Source organism: Austrofundulus limnaeus, unplaced genomic scaffold (genome assembly GCF_001266775.1).
Source record: "Austrofundulus limnaeus strain Quisiro unplaced genomic scaffold, Austrofundulus_limnaeus-1.0 Scaffold69, whole genome shotgun sequence".
NCBI lineage: Eukaryota > Metazoa > Chordata > Actinopteri > Cyprinodontiformes > Rivulidae > Austrofundulus > Austrofundulus limnaeus.
In genome coordinates, this window is record NW_013952471.1 from 125,110 (window position 1) to 140,309 (window position 15,200).

Genomic DNA, 15,200 nt, shown 5'->3' on the forward strand with positions numbered 1-15,200 from the left:
GTCTTAAGCTCATCCAGAGTGTTGGGTCTTGTGTCTTAAGCTCATCCAGAGTGTTGGGTCTTGTGTCTTAAGCTCATCCAGAGTGTTGGGTCTTGTGTCTCAACTTTCTCTTCACAATATCCCACAGATTCTCTCTGGGGTTCAGGTCAGGAGAGTTGGCAGGCCAACTGAACCCAGTAATACCATGGTCAGTAAACCATTTACCAGTGGTTTTGGCACTGTGAGCAGGTGCCAGGTTGTGCTGAAAAATGAAATCTTCATCTCCATAAAGCTTTTCAGCAGATGGAAGCATAAAGTGCTCCAACATCTCCTGATAGCTGCATTGACCCTGGCCTTGATAAAACACAGTGGACCAACACCAGCAGCTGACATGGCACCCCAGACCATCACTGACTGTGGGTACTTGACACTGGACTTCAGGCATTTTAGCATTTCCTTCTCCCCAGTCTTCCTCCAGACTCTGGATCCTTGATTTCTGAACGACATGCAAAATTTTCTTTCATCTGAAAAAAGTACTTTGGACCACTGAGCAACAGTCCAGTGCTGCTTCTCTGTAGCCCAGGTCAGGTGCTTCTGCCACTGTTTCTGGTTCAAAAGTGGCTTGACCTGGGGAATGAGGCACCTGTAGCCCATTTCCTGCACACGCCTGTGCACGGTGGCTCTTGAAGTTTGTGCTCCACACTGCTTCTGCAGGTCCCCCAAGGTCTGGAATTGGCCCTTCTCCACAGTCTTCCTCAGGGTCCGGTCACCTCTTCTCATTGTGCAGCGTTTTCTGCCACACTTTTTCCTTCCCACAGACTTCCCACTGAGGGGCCTTGATACAGCACTCTGGGAACAGCCTATTGGTTCAGAAATGTCTTTCTGTGTCTTAGCCTCTTGCTTGAGGGTGTCAGTGATGGCCTTCTGGACAGCAGTCAGGTCAGCAGTCTTACCCATGARTGTGGTTTTGAGTAATGAACCAGGCTGGGAGTTTTTAAAAGCTTCAGGAATCTTTTGCAGGTGTTTAGAGTTAATTTGTTGATTCAGATGATTAGGTTAATAAGTTGTTTAGAGAACCTTTTCATGATATGCTCATTTTTTGAGACAGGGATTTTTGGTTTTTCTTTACTTTTTTGCCAAAATCATCAATTTTAAAACAATGAAAGGCTTGAACTACTTCAGTTGGTGTGCAATGAATCTAAAATATATGAAAGTTTAATGTTTATCAGTGCATTACAGAAAATAATGAACTTTATCACAATATGCTAATTTTTTGAGAAGGACCTGTAGCTCCTGAGCTAATAGCTCAGAAGCTAACACCATACATACATTAGCTTGGGAGCTAACACCATATTCAGTTTAAATTAACTCTAGAGCTAATGCCATATTTAGCCCAGGAGCTAATACATGAAAGCTAAACAGCCGACGGTATTTTTATTTTAGTCTGGTTTTTATAGTTGAAGTAAACCTTTATCAAATAATGTCTAATGTTACAACTAATCAGAGTCATAATTAAGGGTCTTGCCTTTAATGAGATTTAGATTCGGCCATCATTTGCGTGATTAACGGTTCAGGTGACTAATGAAGTGTGCAGCCGCACTGTGTGTGTGAATGGAGTCACCTGAGTCACTGTGGCTGCTCTGACTCAGCTCAACACAGGCACAGACTCGTCTACAGGTAGTCACGGCATGGCCCAATATCCTGCTCCTCTGTGGACCTACAAAAGCAGCTCATCTGCATTTTCACACCTGCCTGAGGCAGACGATGTTCACGTCTGTACTCCGGCTTTAAAAAAAAAAAGAAGGGGACAAAGAGGTGGAGGGCAGAAAGAAAAAGATACGGGGAAATGACTGGATTAGGGAGAGAGAGAGAAACACCTGCATACCAACAGGGCAGACGAGAAGAATTCTCTGAGGCTTTACGATCTCCAGAGGGCGAAAACAAGCGCAGATGATCTGAAGTTCTTTACCGAGGTGGTGGAGGAGGCGGGGGAGTACATGCCACTGCCTGCACCTGTACTAACTGATGCCAGATCGTCAGGGTGTGTGCTGAAATTCAGCTGCTGTTCCTAGAAAACCCCGAGCTGGCCCTCGTTCGCCATGTTGCTCTCACGTTGCAACACGGCTCATTGTCTCGTGTATGAAGCAGAAGTGTCGCCGCTTCGGTTTTGTCCACAACAACACTGTTATTGAATGGATGCCAGCGGCACCAGGAGGAAGTGGTGTCCTTTGGAAGGAAATCAGAAAAAACTCAACGGCACGCTGACGATAGACGTGTGTCTGCATGAAACAGCAGTTATTACCTTCTTCCTCCGTTTGAAGAGGAGGGCACATGGTCATCGAGGGTCTTAGATCAACACCAGAGAAGCTGACGGGTATGTGCGCTTTGGAATGTACTTCTCAGCCACACCTGTGGGGAAACACACCCCTCTGAACCTGAACCCCCCCCCCCATGACTGACATCTACACAAAGTATTTGGCTCAAGTCCTCTAAAGCCTGGGGGGCAGGTAAGGCGAGTTCTGAGCACAGACCAATGGCGGAGGAGAAACTCTCCATGAGCCAGGCGGGGCTCCAGTGGAATAAAACTCATCAATGGGGTGTGTCTTAAAAACCTGTCAGCACTCAGAACCAGCACAGGGCTGCTGCTGGAACCAACTGGGACCGGTTGTCAGAACCCCACCAGTCCTTGTGAATCTGAGGAGCTGGCAGGGAGGGTTTCTGTCTTCGCCGGCTGAAAGGTGGGACGCTCCGGAACAAATCTGTTCTGCTTCGAACCTCAGGAGCTGCTTTTTATTTGTTTTGTTTTTTTTATTCTTTCAAGGCTGGAAGTGGGAGGAAAAAAGATGAGTTTTTTTTTAATTATAAAACTCTGCAGATACTTTCATGTCATGTTTCTTCACAAAATATCGCACTCTTAGTGGCGGTACGGTGGAGTTTTGATGCTGTTGTGGTTCTGTGGTCGCTCACATCTCCTTATCACTTTTCCAGCCCAGCTATAGATTCTGGATCCGTTGGACGGAGAACTGATAAGGGCATGTGCATGACATTACCGACAGGTCCTGAAGAGCCGACACCTGTGGGTCAGGGGCACCTCTGAGCAGTCCTTGGGTTTATTTGTATTTTTGCCGAAAGAGTTGATCTGAGCTGTTTATTGCTGCTTTTTTTGACGCTATTATGCAACATTTAATGCCAAACATTATTTTAAATCCTCAAACTTTTTGTTTTATAATTTAGTGCTACTATAAGGCAATGCTTACGGTTTCTGCAAACCAAAAGAGTGACACAGCATGGCTAACGTAACTAACTGTACGCAGCGTATGGAATAACCGGTGTGTGAGGTTACTAATAGGGTGAGTGAGTTCAGTGACGCTAACCTTCATGTTAACGTCATTTCTTGGCCACAGAGTTGACATTTCAATGGCTACGTGAGTACAAAAAAAGCTAAACAAAAACTATATATCGTATTTACTGACAAAATATTAGAAAATAATACGTAGGGTAGTGTTCAAACTCCATACGGGAACATTGAAATATCCACACCCGTTTTTCAGGAAACACAAAAAAAAATGTACCATATGAACTTTTTGTGATTCTTGACAAATTAGAAAAAAAAAAAAAGAGATTATTTTAGGAAGGTGTTGATTCGCAAATAATTCAAAATTTTGCTTTGAGAGAATAAATATATATTAACTTAGTAAATTTACTGTGTTTTTGTTATATCTTTCCAAACACTCGAGCAGTTTATGATTTAATTCTGAATTAAAACTTTCAGGAAAAGCTGTGTTTTTTTTCCTAACTGTGCTTCACATTAGGAGCTCAAAACAACATTATGCTGCAGAAAAATACAACTTTAATTTATTTCACTTTTTCCTGAAAGTCTTAAATGTTTGGACATCATTCAAACCCAGATTTTAAACCTATGACTATTTTCACATAGTCAATAAAGGCTGGCAGAAAAAAAGCCACGTTTTATTATTTTTATTGACAAAAATATTGCAGACTGAGCTCATTGTGAGTTTTCATGCAGCTGACAGATTCACTCACAGCTTGTCTTTAATTAAAAAAACAAGAACAAAACATGCTCATCATAACAGAAAAAAACCCTCATAATTTAAAACACTCTGATACTTCGGAGGCAAATTCAGCCTCCGAAGTTGTGGGGTCCGGGCTTTGGTCCCCACAAGGTGCATTCGGTCCCCATGAGGCTGCATTTTCCTGAGAAATTGTCCCCACCAAGCAGCAAAAACAAGAGCGCAAACACACAGACACACACTTTCCCTTTCTACACCTCAAAGAGGATCCACATCCTCTGTAACAATCCCCGCACCACATTCAGTGCAGGTCAAAGGTCACTTCCTTTAAATAAAACACAACCTATTGCTTCAAATTAAGGGTGTCCCGATACCAGTTTTTCCTCAAACCATGTACAAGTACTTCAGTTTAGATACTCACGGATCCCGAGTACCGATACCAAGTAGAGCGTAAATATTACAGAATGACTTTAAAAACGGCTTTATTTAGAACAAAGTGTGTCTCCTTCCTTATAGGCCGACAGCTCTGGCCCTCTGACTGGATCAAATCAAATAAACACGACATATTCTACGGAGGATCAAAACTGACATAATTTAAAATAAAAGCAGAAACATATAGATGGCTCAATAAATAAATACATTAAAATGCACTAGTTAATTTTTAAAAAGACAACTTTACTTCGTTTTATCATTTAATTGACCATCATATTTATTTTTCCAGCTTAGTTCCAACAAATTATATATTTTAGCACATAATTTAAATTTTATCATTTTAAAAATGTATATTTGTTTTTTCCTTTTTACTTGTAGATGCATTTGAGTCTGTTAATTTTTTTTTGTATTTTTGTATTTACTAGGGCTGTCAAATGATTAAAAATTTTAATCTATTAATTCCAAGGTAGCTGTGAATTAATCACGATTAATCACGATTAATCTTAAACTTAATATAAAACTTTATTGAATATCAGTGAAATAAATTACTTGAGTTATTACTACTACATACTACTACTATAAGTACTACATGAGGAATGAAAGATAGATGCTATGTCACAGTTGTCAGCAAAACATAAATAAATAAAATAAAATAAGCCACAAGAAGACAAAAAAAATAAAAAAAACGTACATAATGTGTTACACATGGATATTTTTATTTTTATTTATTTATTTATCCAGGTAAACTGTTTGAGAACCACTTCTCATTTACAAACATGACCTGGCATGCACTGAGTGCATTGTAATATACAAACCTACAAATTCAGCCACAGTAAAGTGATTATAAATTTTAATTGCTATTTTAATCTATGCCCATGCAGAACTAAAATTAATCAGAATTAACTCAATTAATTTCACAGCCCTAGTATTTACTTTTTTAAACTGTTTTTTTCCCTCACAAGTCTTTATTTCCACATGTTTTTCCATTTCTCTGTCTCCTGTTGTAATTTTATCTTATGAATTTCTGCTTCATTATGCAAATTAGGTGGGCGGTCCTTCCTGGGTCCACTCCTCTACTACTGGTCAATAGAGAGAAAGGAGCAGGAAAAAACTGAACAGTAAAACAATTAATTAATAAAATAAATTTAATATAATATGTTTTGGTAAATGCAGTCAAATTTAAATTATGTGCTAAAATTATCATTTTTTGGGACTAAGCTGGAAAAATAAATATGACGGTCAATTAAATTATAAAACAAGATAAAGTTCTCTGTTTTTAAATTAGTTGGTTCATTTTAAGTGTACTTATTCATTTATTGGGCCATTTATATATTTCTGCTTTTATTTTTAATTATGTCAATTTTGGTGCTCCATAATATACTGTTGAAACATTTTAAAATAAATATAAATAACTATTTTCTTTAAACGTTGAGCGGACAAACTTCAGTAAAACAAACTGTGACACATTCAGTGGAGTGTAGATACAGGTATTGTATTGGGTCAGAGTATCGAGGCATTTTGTATTTATTATTAATTTTGTATTTATTTATTTAAAAGCTGGTATCAGGACACCATGACTATATATGATTATGTTGACACAAATTGCTTAAAGTGTTACTTTAGTGAATATTGTTAAAAAAACATTAATAAATGCAGCATTTTAAAGACTTGAGTGTCTTGTGTTTCAGTGGGGAAAATATATTCAGTAAGCAAATAAAGCACCACAGCACATTCATATTTTTATATATATAAAGAGTAAATAGTGCAAATGTTGAGTTGCAAATCTTTAAGCTCTTCGATAATTGATTTGATAAATGTAAGTGCACTAATCATCCATTCAAACAGAAATACTAACTCTATAGCAGGAGGGGTGGATGAAGTAGAAGAGCTGCAAGCTGCTGGGTTTAAACCAGTCCAACCATGGAGGCACTGAGGTCCCACAGCCTCTTGGCTGCAGCGTCATCCAGAGCCTGAGGCGCCGGCGTTTCTGGGGCACAATCACTGAACGAAGAAAGACAAAATATAAACTAAATAAAAATAAAGAAAGGTAAACAGTTGAAATTTTCAAAGAGGTTTGTGAAATAAAAGATACAGCCTGAAATAAAGGAGAAAAACAACAGAATGTAACATATATGTGACCCATCACATCGAAACGAGGATTAAGTCCAAAAGTGGTAAATGGAGAAAAAGGCAAATATAGTGTTTTGATTAAAATGTTAACAAAAATTGCATTTTGTCAAAGTATAATAAATAAAAGCCTTATTAATGTATCATTTGAATGAACTGTCTGAAATTTAATCATAAAACAAAATTTTCAAGCACTTTTTTGAGCAGTAGCAACAAAAAAACTGATTTTCAGGAAAAACGCCTTAAAATTTTYAGATTTTCCCTGTGAGCTAGCAAAGTTTTGTTTCTTTTTAGCTGGGAAACCTCAATATTCAAATATAATTTGAGGTTTCCTCTTTACAAGGACATCAAAAACTCCTCATTAAAATGACATAAAATTAGGATTCAGATCAAATATGTATGTATTATTGTAACCAACAAGACAAATTGAGTCATTTATATGGATTTAATTACATCAGAATGATCCAGGTATCAAAATGTAGCTTTTAAAGCCAAGAATCTGTAAATGTAATTTGGTCATTTTGACCAAATTTGACTTTCGATACGTTGGGTCACATATAACAGGATATAATTCCTGTTTACAGTCAGTAATTGCTTGCCTGTAGTAGAGGCCACTCTGGTTCGCAGCGCTCTCGTCCACAGCGCAGTAGATGGTGGTCTGGGCTCCTTCCCAGGGATTTTTGACTAAAAACATGAGGAGTGAAAACAAGACCCTCTTCCACAGAGCCCAGGTTTGGAACAGATGGCGGCCTAACTCTGTGCGGATCACCCCGGGGTGAAGGCTGTACACGGTCACACCGGTGCCTAAAGACGGGGTCAAATATGTCGCCATGAAACACCAAACGGATGTTAACGCTGAGAGAACGACACTGAAACAACGACATGTGTGTGGTTTTAACTGGGTGCTTACCTTGCAGCCTTGCAGCCAGTTCTCTGGCAAAGAGAACGTTTGCCAGCTTGCTCTGGCGGTAGCTCTTTTCTGGACTGTAGTCTTTATCCAGGTTAATGTCGTCAAAATGAATTTTACCTGCAGGACGTGGTTTTTGTAACAAAATAAACTTTGATAAAATAAAAACAAATAACCGATAAGACATACATGTTGTAATCTTTGATATTTACAAAAAAAATAAAGAGAGATAATAAAAACTTTTGACCTCTCGTGTGTGCGAGGCTTGAGACGACGACGACGCGACTCGGAGAAGATTTCTTCAGCAAATCCAGGAGACAGTTGGTGAGGAGAAAATGTCCCAAGTGGTTCACACCGAACTGCATTTCAAACCCATCCTCCGTCTTCCACTTAGGACACATCATAACGCCTGAGAATAAAACAAGAACAAGATCAAATGTAACCGACGGTTTGCTGGCTGGAGGAAAAAACACATCGCCGCTGCAGACGAATGGAGGAGAAAGACCTGCAGACCTGCGTTGTTGATCAGGATGTCCAGGCGCTCCTCATTCTGCTGGACATCTTTGGCCAAGTCTCTGACGGACTGCAGGGAAGCCAGGTCCAGTTTCTTCACCGTCACGTTGCCATTTCCGCTCTTTTGACGAATTTCATCTGCTGCCAACCGGGCTTTGGTCATATCCCTGCAGGCCAGGATTACTCTCGCCCCTTCATGGAAGTAAAACTGTGTTAGTGTTGTTTTATAGCCACATGCTGACTCCAGAGAAAATGCTGGCAAAATACTAGTCACTGCAGCTCTTAAGGAACGTGTCAAACTGAAGGCCTGCGGGCCAAATGTGGCCTGCTACTGTATTTTATGTGGCCCACAAGAGGTTAAAGTGCCTGTGACATGAAATTTCTGTAATAAATATGAATGCATTTTAGGAAAGATAACGTGAATAACATATTACAAAGGTTCTGCTCACACCGCTGAGATGAACAGTTGTTGATATTTTCACATTTGTGGTAACAGGAAGTGATGTTGAAGGGGAATGTCTGAAAATTAACAGATTAAAAAGGCTAACAACGCTGACTAGAGAAGAACTGGATGTTTCTTTAGATTATTTTGAGTCACTAAAGAGAAACAAAGAAGAGTTTATTGTGTCAATAAACAAGTGGGAGCTTTCTTTCTTAAAGAGTTCCCCTTTGATGTCACTTCCTGTTTCACTTTGAGCCAAATTCAAAGAAAGTTTGTCATTTATATGACACAACGGGTCAACGTTTCTTATCAATAAAAATGTTTTCTTTGACTTTTTTTTATTTCAGTTCAGTTCAGTTCGTTTATTCATTTCTTAAAAAAAACAACATAAATTCAACATACAACAAAAATACAAATCATAAATTAAATGAAAGGTAGCAGAAGAAGAAAAAATCTTATTATATCTGCARCTTTTTCTCAAATAAATAAATTCAATCAAAAATAATCTTTAGTTTATTTAAAAAAGGGAAGGAAATGTATGTCACAGGCACTTTAAAAATGTATTAATGATGTCAAATAAGTGTTTTACTTTTGCTGTTTTACAAGTCAGTTTAAACTGGATTGCCCCTCTGGTGAAAATGCCTTGTTGGAAAGTGAGAAAGTTCAGAATTCAAGATGGCAGCTACTCACCACAGCTCAACAGTGAGTAAAAACTCTATGTTTACTTTTAATAGTATTTCTATGTTTTATTTTACATTTAGTCAGTCATACACGTAGTACTTTTCAGTGTTTACAAGATGTTAAAATTATGTTTCTATGCAGGAAATACCACGTAGAGCTCATAGTTTGTTAGCTGTGCTCAGTCATAGCCATAACATGAGGAATGTGATGTTTCATGTCCTGATGCATCTCAGTAATCCAGGTAAAAAATCAAAAAGAAAAAATTGTATAGGTCTTCTGGACGGGTTCTTCTCTAATGAAACGTTTCGTCTCTCCTCCAAGAGACTTCTTCAGTCTGAGAGTTTCAGGCAAAATTCAGGCTTTTAAGCCCTGCCTCCATGTGACTGATACTCACATCACATGGTCTGTGCAAGATTAAAAGCGCAGAAAGTCCAACATTTCACTGATCACATCAACTCTGTGGATGAATATATTAAGTTCACACGAGAGGATGTAAAAAATGGCAGGTTGGTGTTCCTGGATTGCGATGTCTCTGTTTCGGATGGAGGACGGTTGGAAACTGGCGTGTATCGTAAGCCCACCCACACAGACCAATATTTGCGTTTTGACTCCCACCACCCACTGGAACACAAGTTAGGAGTGATCAGGACTCTGTACCACAGAGCAGACAGTGTCCCTACAAACCCAGGAGCCAGGCAGAAAGAGAAATCACACACACGACAGGCCCTGGAGCAGTGTGGTTATCCTGACTGGGCTTTCCTGAAAGCAGACAGGAAACACAGACAGGACTCCATGCAACCTTCAGGTGAAAATGAAGACCCCAAACCCAGACCCAAACCAGTGGTTATTCCGTATGTTGCGGGTGTTCCGGAGAAACTGAGACGTTTATTTTCTAAACATGATGTCCCAGTGGCTTTCAAACCCCAAAACACATTACGACAAAGGCTGGTTCACCCCAAAGATCCGGTGCCCCGGCACAAACAGAGCAATGTTGTATATGCTGTTAAGTGCCAGGAGGACTGCGACCAGTTATACATCGGGGAAACAAAGCAACCACTGTTCAAAAGAATGTCCCAACACAGACGAGCTACATCTAATGGCCAGAACTCTGCAGTTTTCACTCATTTACAGGCCAGCGGTCACTCTTTCAGAGATGAGGATGTTCTCATTCTTGATAGAGAGGAACGTTGGTTTGAGAGAGGAGTAAAAGAAGCCATTTTTGTGAAGAAAGACCGTCCATCATTAAACAGAGGTGGAGGCCTCCGTTTTCAGTTGTCCCCCTCCTACAGCGCTGCCATTGCCAGTATCACTCCACCCCCTGTTAACAATAGGTGTTAATTAGGTGTCAACGATAGCCATGTGATGTGAGTATCAGTCACATGGAGGCAGTGCTTAAAAGCCTGAATTTTGCCTGAAACTCTCAGACTGAAGAAGTCTCTTGGAGGAGAGACGAAACGTTTCATTAGAGAAGAACCCGTCCAGAGGACCTATACAATTTTTTTCTTTGTGATGTTTCATGTTTTTAGTTGAAGTTAAAAACAAAATGTTAAAGTTGACGAACTCCATCTATAATTCTCAGTGAAAATGAGTTGGAAATCTGTTACATTTAAAAACTTAGCTACACTGATATAATTTATTTTAACGGGCGGTTACACATCATTATTGCACAATTAGCACACTGACCTCTCTGAGCCATGTCCATAGCTGTCTCCTTCCCGATGCCAGTGTTGGCTCCTGTAATCAGGACCGTTTTTCCTTCCAGCCTGGCCTCGCTCCGACACACACCTCCAGCCATCCATCTTCTGAAGGCCAGCAAACCCACCCCTGACAGGAAGAAAAACACACAATTACACAGTTAACAAACATCACAAACTGTGACACGGTTTATTTAATGCTCCTGAATTTATATTCATTTGTTTTCTTGGTGAGGAAAGAAAAATAAATCTGAGTATCTCTTTGATACAACCTGTTTAATTAAACAGAGATGGCTTTTTGTGCCTGTTTCTTCATTCTATTTAAACCTCTAAATATCAACAACTATTATTATTAGTAGCGTGTTATTACACACCTTTAACATTACCTGTAATACAGGTTTAAACCTGTGTTGTTGGGTTAAGAATAAAAGGACTATAATAACTGTACGTTTTCTGGAGCAGTTACTGATATAACATAAACAATATAACAATAGTTTATTTAACCAGCTGTTATAATTAAATGGATTTACCTGTCAGAATAACAGCTGTGAGCCCAGTCGCATGGTTCTCTACAAACTCCTGAACAGCCTCCGCGTAGTTTTGCATGTTTGATGTTAGCTAACTCTCAACTCTGAGCAGTTTAATATAAGTCAAATACTTTAGCTTAAAACTTCTGTTTTTAATTTAACGCTGCTTCGTTTCTTAAAACAACACACAACTTAAGTGGTAAGTCTGTGAAACGACTTTTAGAAATCTGTTTGTTCTTCGCTCCGAATTATTTTTTTTTACAAGGTTAAGCTAAAGCCGGAAGTAGAGTCGTGGTGTCTGGATGTTTCAGAATAAAACTACTGTTTGAGTTTCGTGTTGCCGAGGAAACGGAAAGCCTGCATATTGTGAGATAAATTTTTAATTTTGTGCCTAATTTTCATGTTTTTTAACTTAATTTCAACTGCGTCCATAGCAACCTCAGAGTTTGCCTCGAAACGTGTGAGAGCGGCAGCTTCGCGCATGCGCATTTGCAACGTTGTGACTTTATTTTGAAAAAATGAGGCTCACTTTTCCCCATCTGCCGCAGGTGTTGCATTGTAGCGTGACTTGTTTTTAATTATTATTATTGGTTTGTCAATGTAGTACGGCAGGGAGGATTTTTGCAGAAATCATTCAGCAAAATTTAATCTTCCAGCAAAAATAGTAAATAAAACAAACCGGAAGTCGTTTGTGCTGGCGCCACGTCAGATCTGCCCCCCCTGTAAATAACACAGAGGGGATGTCAGCAGCTTTCTGCGGCTGTAAGTGTGTTTTTCACCATGTTCTGTTTACGGGTGAGCTGCTTGCTGCTGAGTGTGTCCGTGGTGTTTGGAACAGAGCTCACCTTTGAGCTCCCTGACAACCAGAAACAGTGTTTCTACGAGGACCTGGACAAAGATGTGAAGTTTAACATAGACTTCCAAGTGAGACAAACTTTTTCATCTAGGCCTGATTGTTGTGTGGCTCTTACTATTTGAAAAGAAAATCAAAAGATAAATCAGTTTGTGTCTTTAAATTGTTGACAATATATCAAATGTTGCAGTTTCACATTCATTAATGTGTTGAGTCCCACTGTTGCTGTAATAATGTGTTTTTTTTCCCCTCCAGGTCATTTCAGGAGGTAACTATGACGTGGACTGCTTTGTCACTGATCCCCACAACAATGTCCTGTACAATGAGAGGAAGAAGCAGTACGACAGCTTTTCTCACACCACAACTAAGAAGGGGGTCTACAGGGTCTGCTTCAGCAACGAGTTTTCCACGTTCACGCATAAAATCGTGTATTTGGACTTCCGCCACAGAGACGAGACTCCTCTCCTGGACACCATGATGAGCAAAAGTACAGCACTGACCCAGGTAAGACTGAGACAGGTGATCCAAAACAACCTGCAGAGGACATCGTCTTATGGTCTTTGAAACTGAACCACTGCTTTAGTGGATAAAGTCAGAAAAAAACAGACTTTTTTTTAATATTACCTAATTTTAAGATAAGTCACAGGTTTTTTTTTCAATTGTGTTTATTTCATTCATTCATAAAACAAAAAAATAATCTATAAAAAGAAGTCGTACAGAATAAAAAAATACAATAAAATCATGAATGAAAAGGAGCAGAAAGAAGTATAAACTTATATTATCTGCCCCTATTCACTAAACAATAAAATCAATTTCAAACAAGTCAGCACACAGAAAAAAAAGAAAAACAAAAGAACCCCCTGAACACAAAAATACAAACACAACATCACCTTAATCAGGAATATAACGCTTCAACGTAATAATTTAAGTTTTTAGTTTTGTTTTAGTTAATAAGTGGTGTTGTTTTATTTAGCTGAACAGAGTTTAAGGGAGGTCCACTGGGTGGAGACAGAGTTGCATTGACTTATTAGAACAATAAGAGGATAAACATCCATTTTCTTTACCATTTGACCTCTGTGGGTTGTGAGGAGCTGTGGTCTGTCTGCAGTCACAGTGCGACAGGCGGCGGGGGGCACACTCCGGACAGGTCTGCAGTCCACCACAGGACCACATGGAGACAAACAACCATTCACACTCTCACTCGTATCTGAGTGTTTTATTAAAAACTCCTCAGGATCATGAGATATTTTGCTAACATGCAGCAAGACAAACAGAGAATTACCTGCCTTTCATCACAACTTCTACCATACTGTACTGTAAAATATTAAAGTCAGCTGTCTCAACTGTCTCTGATCCCTGGTGCCATGACCAGGAGACACCTGGACATCCAAGAGTACTTAATGCAGCTGCAGGCTGGGGTTGTGATCAAGATGATTTTAACGTTTGTCCACTTCCTGCACGATGGAAATACTTCATCTTTGATCTCTAGTGTGAACTAAACATTTTATTGGGTAGTTAGTTTCTCATATTAATGAAAAAGGACTAATCAACTCTCACTCATCCAACTACTGCATTGAACCATGGCTATATTTGTGACCCATCCCATCCAAACAAAGATTAAGTCCAAAAGTGGAAGGTGGAGAAGCAGGCAGTTTTAAGGTTTTGACTTAAACGTGCAAAAATTGCATTTTTGTCAAATTATAACGAATTTAAGCCTTATGAATATAATCCTAAAAAAATTTCGAAGCATTTATTTTCAGCAGTAGCAACAAAAAAACTGATTTTGAGGAAAAACGCCTTAAAATTTTTTATTTTTTCCCTGTGAGCTAGAAATGTTTTTGTTTCTTTCCATCTGGGAACTCTTAATATCCAAATACTATTTGAGGTTTCCTTTTTGTATTGACATAAAAAATTACTCAATAAATTTACATAAAATTAGGGATGTATTATCGTAACCAAGACAAATTAAGTCATATCTCTGGTTAAGCTATCAGGATGATCCAGGTGTCAAAATGTAGCTTTTAAAACCTGGAATCTGAAAATGCAATTACGGTAGGTCATTTTGACCAAATTTGACTTAATCCTCATTTCAGTATGATGGGTCACATTTATTAAGAGTTAAATTTACATAAGAGAATAAGGGCCACAGAGCAAAAAAATAAATAAAAATAAAAATTCCTGAGTTATGCCTTTAATTTCAAAATTCTGAGAAGTCAAAATTCAGACTTTTTTCTCAGAATTTTGAGGAAAAAGTCATAATTTTGACTTTTTTTCTGAATTCCTAGAAAAAAGTCAGAACTCAGGAAAAAGGTTTGTGCTTCCTAATCCTCATCCGTCTGAACCTGACAACAGAACTTTGCTCAGTTTATTTTATCCTCTAGTCGTCTGCCTCCATGTTTTGTGGGTTGTAAATAAATCCCTTTTTGTTTACTTGTTTACCTCTCTGGCCTCAGCTGGAGTCGTCCTGCGTTGCGATTCATGAGATCCTGAAGGTGGTGTCCGAGTCTCAGACGTGGTACCGACTCAGAGAGGCATACGACCGCACCAGGGCGGAGCACCTCCACCAGAGGGTGGCATACTGGTCCATCGGGGAGACCGTCCTGCTCTTCACCATTGGGTTGGGTCAGGTCATGCTGCTGAAGAGCTTCTTCACTGACAAGAAGGCCTCGGTGGCGGCCTCCACTTAGAGCTGCTCAGCATGTGAAGGTTTACCAGAGAGTTGTTCTGTTTGTTTTTCTGAATAGAAGATTTACAGGGATCCATGATTAGTTATAACATTAGACTTTATTTAATAAACAAATATTTTAACTGTAAAATAAAGACTGTAAAAATACTGTAGGCTGTTTAGTTTTTATAATTTTAAAACTAAAAGTTTGAAAATATATTACACAGACGGGGCCATTTTATTTACACACAAAGCAGTCTGGGTAAATGATGACGTGGATAGGTCCTCGGTGCGAGGCTGCTAGCGAGCTATATCCCCCCTGAAGGTTAATCTTGGACAATATCTGATG

At 39.0% G+C, this 15,200-nt stretch overlaps 2 protein-coding genes across 2 annotated transcripts; one reads left to right on the forward strand and one right to left on the reverse strand.

The window, feature by feature from the left end:
• Positions 1 to 5,887: 5,887 nt before the first annotated feature.
• On the reverse strand, positions 5,888 to 11,732 carry si:ch211-107o10.3 (retinol dehydrogenase 13). The gene is made up of 7 exons (XM_014010419.1): positions 11,337 to 11,732; positions 10,796 to 10,936; positions 7,990 to 8,181; positions 7,724 to 7,885; positions 7,480 to 7,596; positions 7,169 to 7,373; positions 5,888 to 6,443 (listed from the first exon to the last, which is right to left on the reverse strand). The coding sequence occupies exons 1-7, from the start codon at positions 11,410 to 11,412 to the stop codon at positions 6,347 to 6,349; spliced, it is 990 nt and encodes a 329-aa protein (XP_013865873.1). The 5' UTR covers positions 11,413 to 11,732; the 3' UTR covers positions 5,888 to 6,346.
• A 287-nt stretch (positions 11,733 to 12,019) lies between these two features.
• On the forward strand, positions 12,020 to 14,896 carry tmed3 (transmembrane p24 trafficking protein 3). The gene is made up of 3 exons (XM_014010420.1): positions 12,020 to 12,257; positions 12,442 to 12,690; positions 14,640 to 14,896. The coding sequence occupies exons 1-3, from the start codon at positions 12,114 to 12,116 to the stop codon at positions 14,871 to 14,873; spliced, it is 627 nt and encodes a 208-aa protein (XP_013865874.1). The 5' UTR covers positions 12,020 to 12,113; the 3' UTR covers positions 14,874 to 14,896.
• The last annotated feature ends 304 nt before the right edge of the window (positions 14,897 to 15,200 follow it).